The following is an 18861-nucleotide window of genomic DNA, read 5'->3' as shown; positions in this document are numbered from 1 at the left end:
AGTAAGAGGGAGGGCGGTCCGGTGGTTTGTAGATGGTAGCAAGAATACGAGAGAAAGTAGGCGAGACAGGCAGCCTGCAGTATAGGCTTTCAAAGGATGAGTAGGTTTGAGTGGGGATGATGGAGGCAGGAACCCATTCAGGGAAGATCAGAGCCCCACCACCACCAGTATGGGAGTGCCTGGGATTGGACAGGATATTGTAGCCCCCAGGGAGAAGAGTGTCAATTGCATTTATGGAGCTGACCTTGAACCACATCACAGTGAGATCAGGGACGTCAAGGTGATGGTCTTCAAGGAGATGAAAGATGTCAGAGGAATGTTTTACAGCACAGTGAGAATTGAGGGTAGATAAGTGAAGCTGGTTGCCCCCCTTAAACCATTTGCGAGGGGGGGGCACAGTGGTGGGCTGACACCATTGGGGGGGTGCCACCACTGGGAGGGAAGGGAGAGGGGATATGAGGGGAGGAGGAGTGGAAGGAGAGGGAGGGAAGTTGGAGAGAAGGAAGATGCCTGTTAAGAAAGCAGAGGGTGTTCTGAGAGCCCTGGACCATGATAGTGCCATTATGATAGGCATTAATGGTGCATTTGCAAGATGCAAAGTGAGCCAAGAGAACTTCCCACCTGGTGCTACCAGTAATGAGCGAGGAGGAGAAAGGGGAGAGGACACAGACCATATGTGGGGGTCCCTAGGTTAGAAGAAGGAACAGCAAAGAGAGTGGGCCTCATTACGACCCGGGCGGTAGAGGGTTAACAGCGCTGGTAGAGATGCCGGTGCCATTAAGCCCCTACCGCCTCATTATGAGGTTTGCTTGCGGGTCTCGCTAAGGACGCCTGGTAAAACCTGGTCTGCTTGCGGGTCCCACAAGCAGACCAGGATGCTAACAACGGGCCCGTTAATGACGAATGTCGTTAGCATCCTCCCCATTCCCATTGAGCCCTATGGGGGCTCAAATGGGAATGGGGATGTACCGGGTCCGGGTTCCCTGAATGGGGAAATACCGGGCCTTCCAAGGTCGGAATGGCCCGTTATTTCCCCATTCAAGGAACCCGGACCCGGTTCCCGGTATGGGGGTAGCCATGCTGCTAAAAGCGGCATGGCTACCTCCATACTCGGAATGAGGCCCAGTGTCAGTGATAGTCTGTCTGGAGGAAGTTTTGATCTTGATGTCTTCGATGGGCAGACCAGGGTTGGAACTCAGGAGTGCCTTTTTTAGTTTCTTCCTTCCAGACTCGGTGAGAGAGGGAGGATAGCAGATGGAGAAGGAGTTAGAAAAGATAGGAGAGATTGCGAGCACCATGAGGGCAGAGACAAGAGCAGGAGTGGGGGTGAGAGCCAGAGGGTAGCAGGGGAGAGGGTCAAGCATTATGCGACACTAGAATCACACCAGGCGGCCAATCATATGGATCAAGGAGCAAGCAGGACATGCCCAGATATACAGATAATTAAATTCGATTTTACCCAAAAGCAATTAAAAGCAGTAGAGCATGGTGGTGGATTCACAGTTGGAAGCACAACAGAGTTACAAATCATGTATTTTCTTTTTTTTATTTACATTGAAATAGGGCTGTAAAAGAGTATTATGATGCACATCAAGATGCAAAGTACTGTTGGTGCAGAGATTTAGAGGTTACAGATTAGGCATGTAGGAAAAGGAGCAGGTAGTAATTTGCACAGATAGTGTCCAAGGAAGGTGGGTGGACCAGTGAGATCCATAATTGCTTATCAGGGCAACTGAAATCAAGAGTATGACCGTGGACAGAGCGTGTGGATCACAAAATCAGTATAAAAACCATTGAGAGGGTTGCTGAGTAGCTGCAGGGAGAGGCTGTATGCCCCAACTTTGCTGCACTGCACATAAGCGATGACGCTTTCTGGCCTAACACCTCTAGTACCAGGTTTACATTTTTTTCAGATGGTGCTTGGACCCACTGGTACAGGCCACTGATGCTGTGCTGCAGATCTAGGGCTCAAGGGCTCTCTATTAGTTTCATTTTTCATTGTTCCCCAGAGTGATGTTTCACGTTCACCACTTCTGCGCCTGTCTAGTCTTCGCGGTATCATTCTGTCCCACTCAGTCGTGGTACTACTCCCTTCTGAAACTTGTCATGGCATCACTGTTGCTGCTTCCCACCTACTGGGATCTTCCCACCTTCTGGGATCTTCGGTTGGGTGTTGTGGAAGAGTTCCGTCTGGTAGTGGAGATTGGCATGTGGAGCTCTGGGGATATTCAGTGGATGCTACAGCCCTCCTTTGGAAATGCTCAGTTTCTAACCCTAGGCAACATTATAGGCCAGCATGGGGCCTTGGGCACACAAGTGCTTGGTTGCATTTTTCTGGCCAACTCAGTTGTGGTGCTCAGCCCTTCTGGAATTTGCCAGGTCATCACCGTTACTGCTTCCTACCCACTAGGCTCTCCGGTTGGGTCTTGAGGAAGAGGTCCATCTATTAGTGGAGATGGGGAACTGTAGCTCTGATGAATTTGGGTGGATGCTGCAGCCCTCCTTCGTAAATGTTGAGTGGCAAGAGCTAAGCAACTTTATAGGTGAGCTTGGAGGTATGGGCCTGCATGTGCCTTGGGCAGCATTTGTTTCACGTTTGAGTGGCTGTATTTGGATGTATTTTCAGCCTTCCTGTTTTGAGATACGTTATAGAATGATGAGCTACCAGCGTTCTGTCATTGCTGCTTGGCATGACCTGGTGGGTTACTTTTTGTCAAGTTCTGCCCCCTAATTGCCATTCATGGTATACAAGGATATTGTGTCCTCCCGTCCTTAGATACGCTTTAGTCTGAGATGTGCTCCTGGTCCTCCACATGCTTGGGGCATCACTGGATAACAAATAGCTATGCCTGGAAACAGACTGCTCTAGTAAGGCTGATTTCCTTAGTGACTCAGACATCAGAGCTCTAGACATGTTCTAGACATGTTCTAAAAATGTCCTTGTGGCATATCATCCTTGATTAGTTATAAATCATCTGGTTCATGTATTTTTTACCCTGCCTTTGAAGCCCACACTCAGCTTTGGGTAGTTTGCTGCTTGAGGTTGTACAAGGCCAGACCAGCGGTGGTACATGAAACCAGGGTGAATCCTCTCTTGCTTTCTCACCACTCAGACTTCTGCTCAGTGAGTGTGGCCATTTGCGTACAGTGTTTGCAACCCTATGCAGGAGGCAGGCATGGACCTCTGACTACCTTAGGCCAATCGATGAGGACGGTGCCCGATAGTCAGGGATGTGGCAAATGATTATGGATACAAATGCACCCTATTTACAACATTTACAAAACATAACTGATGAAAAATGGAAACCTGCTCTGGCAGTATTTACAGTAACTCCAGGATGGTGGATAGAAAGCGATAGGAAGGACCAGGTAAGTAGGTATGGTATGTATATGCACACCAAACGGTGATCACAGCATTGACTTCCAAAAATGTAGCGGGGGACAGATGTACTTGCACTTGGAGGGAAACAAGTGTAGGTGGGCACAGTAATACACCTTTTTGACATAAAGGTACTTAACCCTCCTCCACTGTCCCTTGCTTACCTAGCAACAATCAGACGGCACTCTCCTTCTCCCGGGCAGCGCTGTGTAATGTCAGCAAGCAGACCAGCAGGCGACGGTGATGGTGGGGTGCTCCCCGTCCCCATGGAGAGTGCCATGCATTAAGCCGTGCAGAGGTAGTGCTCGGTACCTACTCTGTCAACAGGGCTCCACCTTCCGTGAAGATCCTAGGCACAGCAGTGATTATCAATGCAGCACCCGTCCTGGCAACGGAGCGCCACATATATTTTAAAAGGTGGGATGATCCATGTACGGTGTTCATTGCCTCTGAGCTGCGAAGCGTTCTCGGACCGCCGGGTCCGGCTTCGTTAACTGACTCCAACAGCACCCTGCTTGTGCTGTTCAGAACTCAAGCATTGGGCCTTATTACGAATGTGGTGGAAAGGCAACAACGGTGCTACTGGTGCCGTTGTTACCTCTCCACCACGTTTTGAGTTCTGTTTGCCGGTGCCGGACTACACGTGTGGTCTGATCAGGCGTGCAGGCCGGCACCCGCGAGCAGAACTCGTCATTGCACCGGCACTGTTATTATCTGCCCATCCATCTCGTAATGGGCCGTTAATGGCCCATTCGCGGGTGCCGGGGCCAGTAGCGTGTTTGGCGGTAGCCATGCCCATAATAAGGGCTTGGCTACCGCCAAACCCGTAATGAGGCCCATTGTTTTTGTTTGAAGGGTCCTCCATGCAGCACACACGCAGGGGTTCCTTCAGTTCATTTATCATTTCACTGAAGGTGGGTTACATATAGGTTTTGGAGTGCAATATTTAGGAATGGAGTTTAAAGTACTGCCTTGGGTAAGTAACCCATATTCACAACAAGCGGTAAATAATGCATAATTACCCCATTGTATACTTTCTATGTGCACCATGCCCTAAATATCTCATGCACTCCCAACCTGTAATTAGGTGCTATTTTAAAAGGTTGTTACCATTACCTGTAGTGCAGCCCTCTGCTGTTCTGGAACTCATTGGATATGTGGTCGCTGGATAGCAATGTGCATCGAATGCAAGAAGAGATGCAAATGCAGTTTTGGAGCCTAAGAGAGGCAGAGGTGCAGTGCCATATTATGGTGCGGATAGAGTAGGCTAATGGTGGAAGAACATTTGTTTGTATGCGTTCAAGTTCTCCGAGGCATCCTTGGCATCACGCAGTGCTAAAGAAGGCATTCATCATACCGTAAAATAACCCAAGCTGTTTTTTTCAGTGAAAGTTGATTTTACCAGGTGAAGCAGTGTCCCCCGCCCATGACCAAACTCACATTGACTGTGGTTGTATTGTGGTGAGGGTGGAAAAAACATTAGTATTTTATTGCATGCTTTGCGAATGTGGTCACATCTAAAAATGGATTTTAAATTCACTAAAAATGTTTTTTTTCCCCAAAGCACAACGAAGTGGCCATGGTGGTGCACCAGCGCAAGGCACTGGCAGTAAGTATTATACAATTCAGTATTTGTTATCCTGAACATATGCAATACACAGCCATTGCTGCACTGATCACTCGCGACATATGTTACCTTCTATGTTACCTGGAGAGCAGTTCATGTTTGATATAAGACAAGTGAAAGTCCACTGTGCATTATCTGTGAACTGTTTCTTTATTCCCTTCTCCTTTTCATATTAAATTAAAGACTGAATTGCACAGAGCGGATAACTTACATTTGCAATTCTTTGCAATGGGTCACCTCCCTGCAATTTGAATAATGTCTAGAGTAAAATCTTCCTGCTTTCACCAGGTGGACTGCAAACACGTTTGCAGGCAGAGAGTGAATGCACGTTGCCAACGTTTATTTCGTTCTATGTGCCCACTCAACATTGAAAAGGGAAGAAAATCCTCCAGAATGGAATGTGCCTGTTTTTAGCACCTGCTCACAGCAGTCAAATTAAATTAGAATCCCTTGCAAATCCTGCCAACAAAGCGTCATTTACCTGTAGCGTTTACATCTTTCACAACATGGAGGGTCAAATGGAGAGTAAACGCGATTTTTTTTATTTTGTGAATATGCACATTGCATAAATCCTAACTTTAGCAGCTACCTTCATGCAATTAGCATTTTTTTGTAAATTGAGGCCCAACTTATTTTTTCAACTGCCAGGCAGTCATTTGTTATGATGCAGCGTGGTTAACCTAAGTGTAAAACCAAGGCATAAGGCCTTTTACAGCTTGCTTTACTGCACCAGGTCATTTAAAACATGGCTTGTATGTGGAGTCGGAGACAGGGCAAGGAATCGGTTTCTTCCTCCTCCTTCGGGCTCTACATGAGATTTTCATGCAACAAAGAAATCACATGGAACCAGCTGCATTGAACACGTTCAAAAAGCAGTCATTGCACAGGACTCCATAGAAAATGCTACCCGTAAAGCTTTGATTGCAGACAACGTTAAAATCGTTTACAAGAGTATACAAGTAAAGAACACATCTAATTTTGCCTATTTTCACTCTTTACTTTTGCACTCCGTTTTGCAAAAGTCAAATTGTATGCAGCGGTCCCAACATCACACACGTACTAATGTTGGCAGCCCCTGCATAAAATTAGACATTTTTGTAAAATGGCCCACTCTCTGATGTCATTAACTCTCATGAAATAGCATGCTTCTCTAGAAATCAAGCGACTATCTCTCTCTCTCTCTGATGGTATGCTCTCTCAGGAAGAAATGACAAATCCCTCTCTTAATTTTGTTATGCCAAGGTGAAAGTGTCAACCTCTACCCATCCTTCATCCCTAATGCCCTATCTCGATGCCAAGTCTACATTTAATTGTACTTTACCTCTCTGATGACATTCTTAATCTAACCGTAGTCTGATATAATGTTCTCCTTCACACTAAGCAGAACACTAACGGCACCCTACACGACCTCCCTTTCTATACACTTCCCCCAGAATGATTCTTCTTGTCGACAAGAGTGGTACATTTGACTTTTTCTGAGACAGCAGAAAATAAATGAGGTTTTTTCTTCTTTTTTTTTTTATAAGAGACCACAATGTCACGGAGAGAATATCACCTGCTATTTTCTGAAAGTTCATAACATCACAGAGAGGATTGATTAGATTTCCTGAAAAAACACAACATCAAAGAGAGGGGACATTAATGTTTTTTTTTACATGGGAGCAGAATATCACAAAATAACACCACTTTCTTTCAATGACGAGTATTTAATCAGAGTGTGACAAGTGGTGTTTTATGATGGAACATGAAATCTTACAGGAAAGCCCCTAATTTGTCTGTGAGGGTGCATTAATTCAGGACATGTTTATGGAAAGAAAATGAAGGCACCACGTGATTTTCCGCGAGGAATCATGAAGTCACAAATGGTAACAATTGAATGTATTCTGTGAAGAGGCAGAAAATCACACAGAGAAGTGGTATTTATAAGGGAACATGAGCAATCCCAGAGAAACGCACCTAATATATTTGTAATGGATTAAATAATCAAAGATAGGGTTCATGTGTTTGTGAGTTTACATAAAATAAGTGAGTGACAAGTGATTTCTCTCCGAGGAGACAGAGCTATGTATTGGGGACTATTTTGTTTCCTTGAGGAGGCAGAACATTTCAGAGTATCACCTGATTGTGCGGAGGGAGATAATCTCACAAAGTGACACTTGATGTTTTCAGTGAGAAGGCAGAATGAGCGATGATTGATATTTTGGGAGGGAGCATGCCATGAAAGAGTGTTTTTTCATGGGAAAGTTAAAATCAGAAAGTGACAACTGATTACTTTCTGTGATGAGGCGAGTAATCAAATTGATGAGAAATTGTTTGTTAATTGGCCGAAAGTAACAGAGTGATCATTATATTTACTGTAAGGAGGCAGCTTAAAATATAGTGACACATTCTTTGTTTGGTAATATGTGACACCTGATTATTCAAATAGCAGCAAATACATCCTAAAGAGTGAAATGTGATGCCTTCAGTGATGATGCAGAAAATCAATTTGACATCTGATTTTTCTGTGTGGGGGCAGAACATCTCTGAGAGTGACATGTTGTGTGAGAGACCCTAAAAACCGTCAATTGCAAAATAGTACTCATTGATGTGGAGAATAATTCAAGATACAGATCTGGTCCCAATATGTTCAGTGCCCTCACATGTGCCAGAAGGTGGGGTGAAGCAGGTGGCTGTTTCACACCAGCTACTGTTGGTCCTGTATGCTCTGTGATATTCACATTTCAAGTGGTGCTGTGCTGCAATGAAGGCAAAACAGGAGTAGCTAATCTTTACATGCCTTAAGGTGAGGACAGTCTGCTATAGATAACTAAGTATTGCTACAAGAACTAGTGCATGCATGCGTTTTGCTGCCTGGCCATATGACATAGGAGAAGGATTAATAGCAGGACACAGCCCACATTTTCGTGGAGCAGAAAAGGAGATCAACAAACTAACAGAGGATGTCGTAAATGTCCTGCCTCCCAATTCCACTGAGCCAGAGATCAAGGATGACCAAACTACAGATCATGATCTTCCTCTAAAGGCAAGGCTGCTCAACATATTTGTGGAAGACGCCACTGAGAGACGCACTTCCACGACTGTACAGTATTTATAAATCTCACACTACTAGTGCATGCATTATCAGCAATACCAAAAAATTCACTGGCACAACCTAATGTGTAAACAGAACACCAAGGATATCTGAACAGCCAGATGAGCACAGGCCCAAAATGCATTGCGTGCAATGTCTTCACACTAGACAAATGATTGCTGAATGTTGCCACCTGCGCGCTGTGCAGGCAGAGTGTTTGCAGTGGAAATGATGGAACATCTGTGAGGGCTGATATAATATATAACAACATATTGCCATGGCACAATTTTGGGGAGAAGTCCTAGGACATCAATAGCAGACTACTCAGCCTGCATCTACTGGTCAGTAAACCACCTTCCCAGAAAACAATAGCTACCTTGCAATCACTGGCAAGTCCTAGTAGAACCCCAAATGCATATTTTGATATGGGGAATGAGGTGAGTACTCCAGTTACTTCTTGAGTAGTACATGTAGTGCATAAGTCCAACACATGCCCCTCTCCACTGCAAGGCTATAACTACCTGAGCTTCAATAAGGGGCCTTCCTATATACACACAGAAGATTCTAACATGTCACACTGCAACAGGCTGGTGTGAGGGAGGCATGATATCACAAGTAGACACTGGCACAAGAGCTTCAATTTTCAAAACCGTTATTGATGGTTTTAAAAGGGTTGGACAACTCATCTTTTGCCCTATAATTAAAATGGGAGTAATCTCGACCATCAAACAAAAAGAAAATACAGTCCTAGTCATTCCTTGGTCAATATAAAATGGCCAATACTAATAAACCTAATGTCTGCCCTCTTTCTAATACAATACATGTGTGAAGGCAATGTGTAATGCAAAAACTAAAATCAGTGTTCAAAAGAAATGTCTGTATGTCTGAGTAAACTCCCTTCCCCACGTTTTGTACCACGGGGTAAGGTGGCAAACTTGGACCTTGCAACGCACTCTGGCTTCGGACACAAGGAGGCAGTTTGTTTCGTGGACCAGGGCCCACTTTGCCTTCCATGAAAAGTCACAAGTTTATCCGCTGAACCTCTAGGCTTTCTCTCACTCCAGCCCAAGTCACCTTTTAGCTTGTTATACAGTTCAACAAAAGTTTGTTTCCTTCTGGTTACCTAAATTCAGTACAGGATTCCCTCTGCCGGGCTCAAACCACAATTTGTGGGGGGTTCCCTTCCCTAAGCTGGAAACACACCTTCATAGAGTTCCCTCTTTCGGGGGGGTTTTAACTTTCCCATGAAAAAACACTTGCCTTCCACTGTCGAAGAATTTCGATACTGCGAGGCTTTTGCTCTTTCCTCGGCATGACCACTTCGACCGTCTTTCCTCAAATGTCAATTTTCCACTCCAACACCAAGGCCTCTTGGTATATGTAGTATTAAGCACAGTACTTATTTCAAACTTTAAAGATATCTCTCACTTCCAGGTTTCCCGCTTCTGGGATCAAACCGAACAGGTCAAATACATCTCTCACATCCAGGTTTCCTTCTGCCGGGATCAAACCTAACAACAGTTCAAATCTTGCATCTCAGAATCTTTCTCTTCCCGCCGCTTCTACTGCATCAGACAATTCAGAAGACTTTTGATTGGACAATTTTCTTTCGCCAAACCACTCTGTACAGTTCTTTACAATTCTTTGCTTTCTCTTGCGTCTTATCGGCACACGCGCAACCTTCAGTCATCAAAAAAGTTTCTTTTAACACAGATCAGACTTTCATTGCTTTCATCAACTCATCGGCTGTGTTAATTCATTTTCATCTTTCTCGGCTTGGATACTGACGTCAAGGCTGATACTACAACTGCCGCTGCACCTCCCCAACTCTGCTGTTCACCTGGGAGGGTGGCTGGTATCCTTGAAACACAAAGGAGGTTTGTCTCTTCTCTCCAACTGGACTTCCTTGTGCATATTTCAAGGCCCTTTGGAGGTAACAATCTGTCACTGGGGTGTCCAAGGTTTCCGATTCCATCCCTTGGTCTGTCACTCTGCTCCCCCTGGTTTGCCGTCACCCTGGAAGAACTGCTTTTCCTTGTGCATCGCCTTGCTCAGAGTGTGTCACAGTGTTCTGCCTTTTAACCATGCAGGGATGTAAGTCTAGAAACTACCCTAACCAAGTAGAGCAGGTATATTATGTTGGCCGAAAACCAATCGCATCATATGCCCTATATCGCCAATAGAGAATCGTCAGTATAACGATAGGGCGTCCATTTTATGTAACATCCACCATTTGCTTTCTCTTCCCTTCTGTTAAACGCTTTGCAAAATGTATTTTATTCCGAAAGCTCATGCACAAAGCAAGGCCACAGTCTACATGTTGGGAGACCGGCCCAGACAGAAATGCCAAACAATACAGAAATACATTGTTTTCCTCCCTCACAAGTCCTTGAAGGCGAGCAGAGAGGCATTTAATCAGCGGCCCAGGTGCCGGCCGGTCTCGCTGAAACTGTAGAAACAGGCCATTAAACATGAATTATACTTTCCTAACAGCCCCCCTTTCGGGGCTCTCCTTGGATCAGGCTGACTCCTAGTTCACGAATAGAAACCAGTAGATAACACGCTTTGGAATGTGTCTCTCCTACGAACACAGTATCCTTTCTGAACAAGTGCCTTATGTTCTTCATAATAAAGAACTATGTCTGCTTACTGCAAATTGCAACTGTTGCTAAAACGAGTATAATAGATTGAGTAAGAAACGTGTCATAATGTGTCATATTTGTCATAATTGTCAATTACCGAACCCTAGCTCAAGAAGATACATTATGGGCGGTTTTGATGTGTTACAAAGAGATTGTATGATTGTCGTTTTATATATATGATACTGTTGTAGAATGTTCGCTCTCTTGCGTCTCACGAGGTCTGGGTGACGCATGTTGCGAGACGTTAGACCCAGTCGGCCGACTGAGAATAAATTTGCTTTGCAATAAACCCTAGTACGTGCAAATCTAACCTTGTGTCTGTCGTAACACTAGTGTATGGTGATTGTGCCTTGTTTCTATATTCCGAGGGTCTTCAGGGCCTAGCAGGGAGAGCTAATAGGTATTGTGTTTTTACAATTAAGATCAAGTGCCTGGCCATGCCTGATCTTATTCATGGGTACTGTCCAATTTATTGCATGGGTGGTACTCCTTTCAGCCTCAGGCCTCCTCTTCCTCGGCTCAGTGTTTGTGTAGAAAAGAGGGTGATCTGGGAAGTTGGAATATCCTACAGAATAGGATGGGACTGGGGTATTCGGCGAGGGGGGATACCATGTCTCACCATCAGGCATTCCTGCCCCATTCCCACTATCCCTGCCAAAATTGTTTAATTACACGGGAGGTAAATTGTACACCATTATCTGAACAATTATGCATTTCCTAACTCCCTGAGCTCCTACTACCGGCCCCAATATGTCAATGCCCACATATTACCAGGGCATATTGGGAAACTTCACGGGTTTTAAAGTGTGAACACTACACTTGAATGCTTTGTCAGAGTCACCACACAAGGAATAGTCCTTCACTTACCTTTCCATCTGACTGTCATGATTTGGCCACCAATAGTCATCCCTTAGACACTCATTCATCTTTGACATTCCTAGATGACAATCATGGCCAATTTCTATAAGCTTGTCCCTGACCACTAGTGGGGGCATAACACAACCAGATCTTAGTAGAAGGGTCTCTTCTACATTGAGCTCATCTCTAACTCTGTGAAATGCGCTAAGGCTATCCTCACTTGTCCAACCAGTCCAGTCATTGAGAATAAAAACCCTTTGCCTTGCCCAATTGGTTATCCTACACTCAGCTTCCTGCCACTCATTCTCTGAAATGGTAGCCTCACAGGTCAAGTAAATCTCCCCATATTCTTCAACATCTGTTTCACTCTCAACACAACAACTCTTTTTTTGGACAGAAAATCTGCAATCACATTCTCCTTGCCACTTATGTGTTCCACAATAAATTGATGCCCATGTAATCATGTGACCCACCTCAGGATCCTTCGTGATACTCCATCCAGTCCTTTGGAGTTCAATATACTCACCAGTGGTGTGTGGTCTACCCCATTCCTACCCCAAAGGAACGCCTTGAATTGTTTTATAGACCAAATCACACACAAAGCTTCTTTCTCTATGATGGAATATCTTTTCCCAGTACCTTTAAGACACATGGAAGCAAATGCTTTATTATTTCCTCAATTCCATTCTGTTTCTGGAGAAGCACAGCGCCAGTAAAGGTGCATTCACAATAAGCCCCTTGATATCTGAAAATTCACTTTGACACGCCATACAAAAGGGACATCCTTTTTACAAAGTCTTCTAATGTGTCTACACCTGTCTGCAAAGCCCTCCATAAATTTAGCATAGTAGTCTACTAAGCCTAAAAATGACAATACACCCAGGTGCTTGAATTCCAACAATGGCAGAGACAAGACTATCTTTCGGTGCAATCCCAGAGTATTCAGCTTGTGCCCTAGATACTCGATTTAAGATGCTTTGAATTTGCACTTGTTCTTTTGCAGAGTTAAGACACCACCACTCAATTTTTCCAAAGCACCCGTTAACCTCTCATCATGCTCCTTCTCTGACCTACCTGTGACCAAGATATAATCTTGGAAAAACCACTTACTATTAATGTCCCCCTGCAGATTGTGCAAAATGCTTTGAAAGAACGCTGAAGCTAATACTAAGCTGAAAGGCATCTGCTCAAGGTGCCTTTGTGCATAATGAATGTGTTATAGTCTCTGGATGAGGGGTGTAGGCAGATCTGATGGTAGGCTGAGAAAGATCTAAGGTACCTAAATCATTTACCCCCCCACCGTCATGCCTACCATTTCCCCAATATTAGGTAATGGAAATGTGTCCACCAACGCACACTTATTCAAAGCTCTCTGGTCGACACATAACTTAACACTGCCGTTTCCCTTACATACCATGACAACTGGGGAAACACACTCTGAGGTTTCCACTTCCTCTATTATGTCCTGAGCAAGTCGTTTTTAGATTTCATTGGAAACGACCTCCCTTAACGTTATAGAAACACAACAAGCTTTGGAAGCTACAGGAACTGAACTTTGCTTCAGAGAAATATTGTGAGTAAACCCATTTAGACATCCATTATCAGTTCCAAACACACACTCATAATCTACCATCTTGGAGAAAGTCCCTGAAACAGCAGCTATGAGACCAGGGACCTTTGGATTGATCATAATTCTGAGGTCCGACTGTCCAAACCAGCCATGTAGGCTGTCACCTCTCTTTGAAACATACACATTTGCTACTCTATTTTTTCCCAGACACTCAATATTGACTCCGAAATAACTAAGAAACTCAATTTGTGCACCATCATATGCAGTCACCTTGACTCTGGGCTTGCAAAGAGGTTCTTCCTTGACGCTCCTCTTTCACAAATTATAATCTGGTATTGTAAAATCCTAGCCGGATTCTATTAACATATTCACAGTTTAGCCATTAAGAAGATTGTCAGCATGAGGTTTTCTCCCTTTCTTGGATTTCACACCCACTTCACTAACAGATCAGGAAACCCCTTCATCAAGGGTTTCATCAACATCTTCTGCACTCTCCCCATCCTGATCGGTTGATATTTCCTTGCCCATACCTGTAGCAAAGTTCCTACAACACCTAGCAAAGTGGCCTTTATTTTTGCATTGCAGAGACACCACAGCTAATGCTGGACTATCAACGGAAATGTCATAGTGAGAAAAACTACCACATCTAAAGCTTTTCCTTGATTTGGAAGCCATAGACATCACTGAGCTCCCTTCTCTTGTTTTGGTGTGTTCTGAAGGGTTGCTGCCTTTATTTTTTGCAGCAAATAGCTATGTTTTCTTTGCACATACAGCATTCCTCCAAGAATTCTCCACATAACTGTAACGCTCACCTGATCCCGTAGAGGCGCCGGTCTTGACTGGGCGTATACCGTATCTTCAAAGGTGATGTGTAACACACGGCTGGCTCTTTGGGCTGGACCTCTGTGCACTGTATGTCTGACTCGAAGGGTAAGATGTCTGCAGATAGAAAATATGGGATTAATGAACTGGGTTATTGAATGTCTCTCTCTTCTTCCCTTTCTCTTCTCCTGTAGAACCCCAAAGGTTAACGCTCTCACCTTAGGTAAGTGAACGCCGTGCTCTCCATCTGCCTCGGGGCAGGGTGCTGTAACCAGTTTCTTCACTGGATAAGGGGAGCAGGGCTCTTGACTTCAGAGGACTGCTGTCCGTCGTTTACTGCACGAACGGTAAGTTTCGAGTAATTCTAATGTCTTTAAAAGTCTTTAGTAATGATGTCTCCTGTTTTTGCAGGGTTCCGGCGATGGCGGATGATGGGCTGAAGTGAGTTGAAGATGGAGCCCGTGTGATGAATGGAAGCGCCTGGAAGCACGTAAGCAAGCGCTTGTTGCCTGCTTCACGATGCGCTCTAACTGTCTTTTTATTTTGCAGGTACAAGTTCGGAGCGGCTGCAGGGTGCCGGAATACCCACTGGGTTAGATGTGGAAAGGAGTAATGGCACGTGAGTATTAAAGTTCTCCAATGTCTTTAAACGCACCTTGTTTTGTCTTCCAGATGCGGGATGCAGCGCCGAAGGCCTCCGGAGCGTGCAAAGAGCTGGTAAGCTTTTGTCTTTCAGATGCCGGAATGCAGTGCGAAGACCTCCGGAGCGCACGAACAGTAGGTAAGCCTTTGTCTTTCAGATGCCGGAATGCAGCGCGAGGCGTTGGTGACAGCCGATGGACCAGGTAAGTGAAGCGCTGTCACTGAAGACCGTAATGCTAACCTGTTCTTTCTTGTCTTTATAGGTGTTGCTGAAGACTGGATTCAGGATGGTAAGCCTTTTTCCTTAGGCCCAGGATCAGATGCAGAAGACACGATGAGCGTTCTGCTGCAGAGGATGCAGAATAACGCAAAGCAAGATTCATCCATCGGGTGTGGTTTAAATAGCCTCCTGTCGTGCTTAGGTGTCGCCTTCCACAGCCACGCCTAGGTAAGAAAAGAGTTCCTGCTTTCCAGAAGAGTTCCAGTGTTCTGAACCTAGGAAGTGGCTCCTGCCCCACCCAACAGGAAAAGTAGTTCCAAACAGAAGAGGATCAGAGGCTCAACTGGCAGGCAAGTAAGCAGCATGGTCTGCTGCAGGTAAGTCCACCCAAGCATTATGAGCCCGGCGCTTCCAGCGCTGGGACTGGGCATATTTATGAGCCTGGTGCCACTGGCGCCAGGACTGGGTCCAAAAGGTCTCAATTGGGACTGGTTGGCACTCGGAACCTGGGTTATGGATCTGCTTCCAAGGGAGTTGGGAAAACCCTGCCCTTTTGGAAGCAGAGTTCATGACAATAACAGTGCTCGGAAGTTGTGTCTTGCTATCTTTTTAAGTCCAGTTTTTTAACACATGCCATTGTGTGTTCTATTATTTTTGCTATGTCAAGGATGTCATCTAGTGAGGGGTCACCCTTAGTCCACATGGCTTTTGTGATAACCACACAGCCCTCTTTTTTCCCAGACATTGTACATGAATGGTAAACGCGTGTACACTGGTATATGTGTTATATTGTTTGCAAATACTTATTTATATATATTTTCCTGGTTGACTTTCCTAACATGCTTAACATTCTGTGTTATTTCAAAGTTGTTTGTTTACCTTTAGACTGCGGCTTCTGCCCAGCCTGTTGCATTTTGGAATGTTAGAATATTCTGTATATATATGGGGAGGCCCTTTACTGATGCTCAGGCAGTTACAGCCTTGATGTGGAGAGGGGCACATGTTGGACTCATGCAATAAACGTGTTACTCTAGAAATTGCTTGTTATTTTGGAAGAGGAATGGATCATGGTGGACACCAAAGTGGTGTAGCTGGTTTCAAAAAAGTACAATCAATGATGCCCCTTACTGGGGCCCTTGATTTGTAAGCAGCCTTTCTAGTGAAAAAGTTGGGAACGGCAGACGTGTTTCTCAAGTCAAAGACTATTAACACCATTAATGTCTGCTTGCACTTCAAAGTGGAGAGAATTCATCCAGTCCAGTGTCACTGGTGCATCTGAGCAATCCCAAAAAAATTACAAAGCACATGACATGGGCTACGAGCCCAATGTCAATCTCAGAGTAATTTTGTGTATATACGTCTGGCCATATTTGTTGCGTTATATAGCTTTAAGCAGCTCCAGTTAATTACATATTGCCCTTATCAAATTCCAAGTTGCTATTTATTTTCCAGAACCACTGTACCACAGAGTCAAAACCAGGTTGTTTTTGCAGTTCAGATGGCACTAGACTAGTGGACAATGTACTGATTGCTTGCCATAACTGCAACTGGCTGTTTTGTTTATTGAAGATTTTGCTGGAAAGCCAACCGAGGACTTGGCTTCCAGAAGATGCTGGAGGAAGTGAAAGTACAATGACTTACTTCTTGACAGTTATACATTTTTTTTAAACATGTGTTTATTGGTTTTACATAACAAACATCAACAATACAAACCGCGTTCTCCCCCACCCCCCGGGGCACTTATGTCCAGCTTTCCGGGGACTTATTCATGCGTTGGAGATGTCCGACACCTTAATGTTATGGAGGCACCATTGTTCCATAAAGTCCGACTGAAGATGTTCCTTCCAGAATCCCTTCCCATTCCATTGCAAATTTGTCTCTCGTGCCCTGGAGCGTGTGGGTGACTTTTTCCATAGTTAATTGGGCCCACACCCTTTGTAGCCATGTGAAGGTTAGTGGGGTGTCTTTATTTTTCCAATTCTGGGCGATGGTTGACCATGCTGGTATGAGAAGCCCCATGAAGCCTCTCCACTGAGTCTTTTTAATTTTTTTTGCTGTTTGGTCCTTCAATCCGTACAGCCAAACCCCTTCTCCCAACAACCCCACATCTGGAAACATCTTTCCCATCTCTCCCTTTATTTCTTCCCAGAATGGTTTTATCCCTTTACAATCCCACCATATATATCTCCGCGAACCCACTTCCTCACAGCCTCTCCAGCATTTATTTGATGTTTTGGGAAACATGGTTTGCAGTCTTTCTGGAGTGTAGTGCCATTGAGTCACTATATTGGTCCACATTTCTCTGGTCTGTGCGGAGCGCGTCATCTTGGGGATTAATTTCCATAGATCTTCCCATTGGGCTTTCGTAGGTTCTTCCCCCAATGTTTTGCCCCACCTAATCATGCATGACCATTTGATTTCGTCGTTTTGTGTGTTTATGAATAAATACAGCGTTGACACCCATTTTTTCGCCCCCGAGTTGGAGATGACCTAGCTTTCAAATGGTGTAAGGCTCCTTGTTGCCGCTTTAATAATGTCTGGGGTTTTCAGCCAGTGTTTAAGTTGTTCATATCTGTATTTATCTTGGCGGGAACGTGATGCTGCTTAGAAGCATGAGTCAAGTGACCTGATTTCACTGTCTATAAACATTTCCCGTTATTCCCGCCTCTTCCCATTTTTCATGTACCCCTTGTTCCATTCCTGGTGGGAATTGGGGATTTCGACAGATGGGTGTGAAGGGGCCTAGCACCGTGGTCATTATGCCTTTCCGTGTTTGGAAGTCCCATGCCTCCAATGTGGTTTTCATAATTTTCGCTTATCCCCAGATTAGGGTGTCTATGTTGTTTCTGCTTCCAGAGTAGTTCCCCCAAAGGTGTCCTTGCCACCGCCCTGTCTTGTTTTGCCCATAACGGTTGAGGGTCTTCCCCCATCCATTCCCTCAGGATCTTTAATTGCGCAGCTTGGTAATACTTCTTAAAGTGGGGGAGCGCCACCCCCCCTTGATTGGTGCTGTAAGGGTGGCCCCAGCCAGTCTCGGGGTCTTTCCTCTCCATATGAATGCAGAAATAGCTTTGGATAGTGTTTTGAAGAAGGTGTGGGGGACGCCCACCGGGAGAGCCTGAAAGTAATATAATATCTTTGGGAGAATGGTCATCTTGACCGATTGTATCCTGCCCCACCAAGAGATAAAAAGTGGGTTCCATGTTTCTAGATCTCTACGTACGTCTGCTAGGAGTTGGGGGTAATTTTCCCCATATAGGTGCTCTATATTTTGGTTATTCTAATTCCCAGGTACTTTATGCCCTTCCCGACAATTTTTAGATCCAGTAGATTAGCTGCCCTTTCTATCTTCCCCCTATCTCCCGCCAGGATCAGGATTTCTGACTTTTTCCTTTTAATTTTCAGTCCTGATATGTTCCCAAATTCTTCTAATTCCTTCACCACTGCCTGTAAAGTTGCCTGCGGATCTTCCAAGGCTATCAGCATGTTGTCTGCGTACGCTATTGCTTTATGCTGTGTTCCTGCCATTTCGATCCCTTTAATGTGAATAGTCTCCCTTGGGTTCCAAAAATATAGTGTACAAAAGTGGGGATAGAGGCCAGCCCTGTTCCGTACCCCTAGATATCAGTATCCTATCTGTAACCTCTCCATTGATTGCCACCCTGCTAGATGGGGGAGTTGTAGTTCACCCTTACCCTGGCTATATACTGTTCCCCAAACCCCATGTAGGTTAGGACTCTAAATAGCATTGACCATTCTACCTGGTCAAACGCCTTCTCGGCATCCACTGATAGTAATAGCACTGGGGTATGTGTCATGCTAATTTTTTCCACTAAGTGGATAAGTCTCCTAAGATTATCATGGGTTTGTCTTCCCGGGATGAAGCCCGATTGATCTAAATTAATTAGTTTTGGGAGGAGTGGGGATAGTCTTGCTGCTAGGATCTTTGTATACATTTTTGGGTCCAAATTGATCAGGGATATCGGCCTATATGCCTTGGGGAGTGTCGGATATTTTCCAGATTTATG

General features: G+C 44.8%; 1 protein-coding gene across 1 annotated transcript in view; it reads left to right on the top strand.

Annotated features, from left to right (window-relative positions):
- LOC138566371 (inter-alpha-trypsin inhibitor heavy chain H3-like) overlaps nt 1-18861 on the top strand; it is a 669737-nt gene that overhangs the window by 448132 nt on the left and 202744 nt on the right. Inside the window, exon 16 of the mRNA XM_069643540.1 lies at nt 4944-4988. Coding sequence (XP_069499641.1) covers nt 4944-4988 — 45 coding nt within the window. The remainder of the gene's footprint in view (nt 1-4943; nt 4989-18861) is intronic.

This window comes from Ambystoma mexicanum, chromosome 2p (assembly GCF_040938575.1).
Source record: "Ambystoma mexicanum isolate Mex_15411 chromosome 2p, UKY_AmexF1_1, whole genome shotgun sequence".
Lineage (NCBI taxonomy): Eukaryota > Metazoa > Chordata > Amphibia > Caudata > Ambystomatidae > Ambystoma > Ambystoma mexicanum.
The sequence above is the reverse complement of the archived record's forward strand: the minus strand, read 5'-3'. Positions and strand labels throughout refer to the sequence as shown.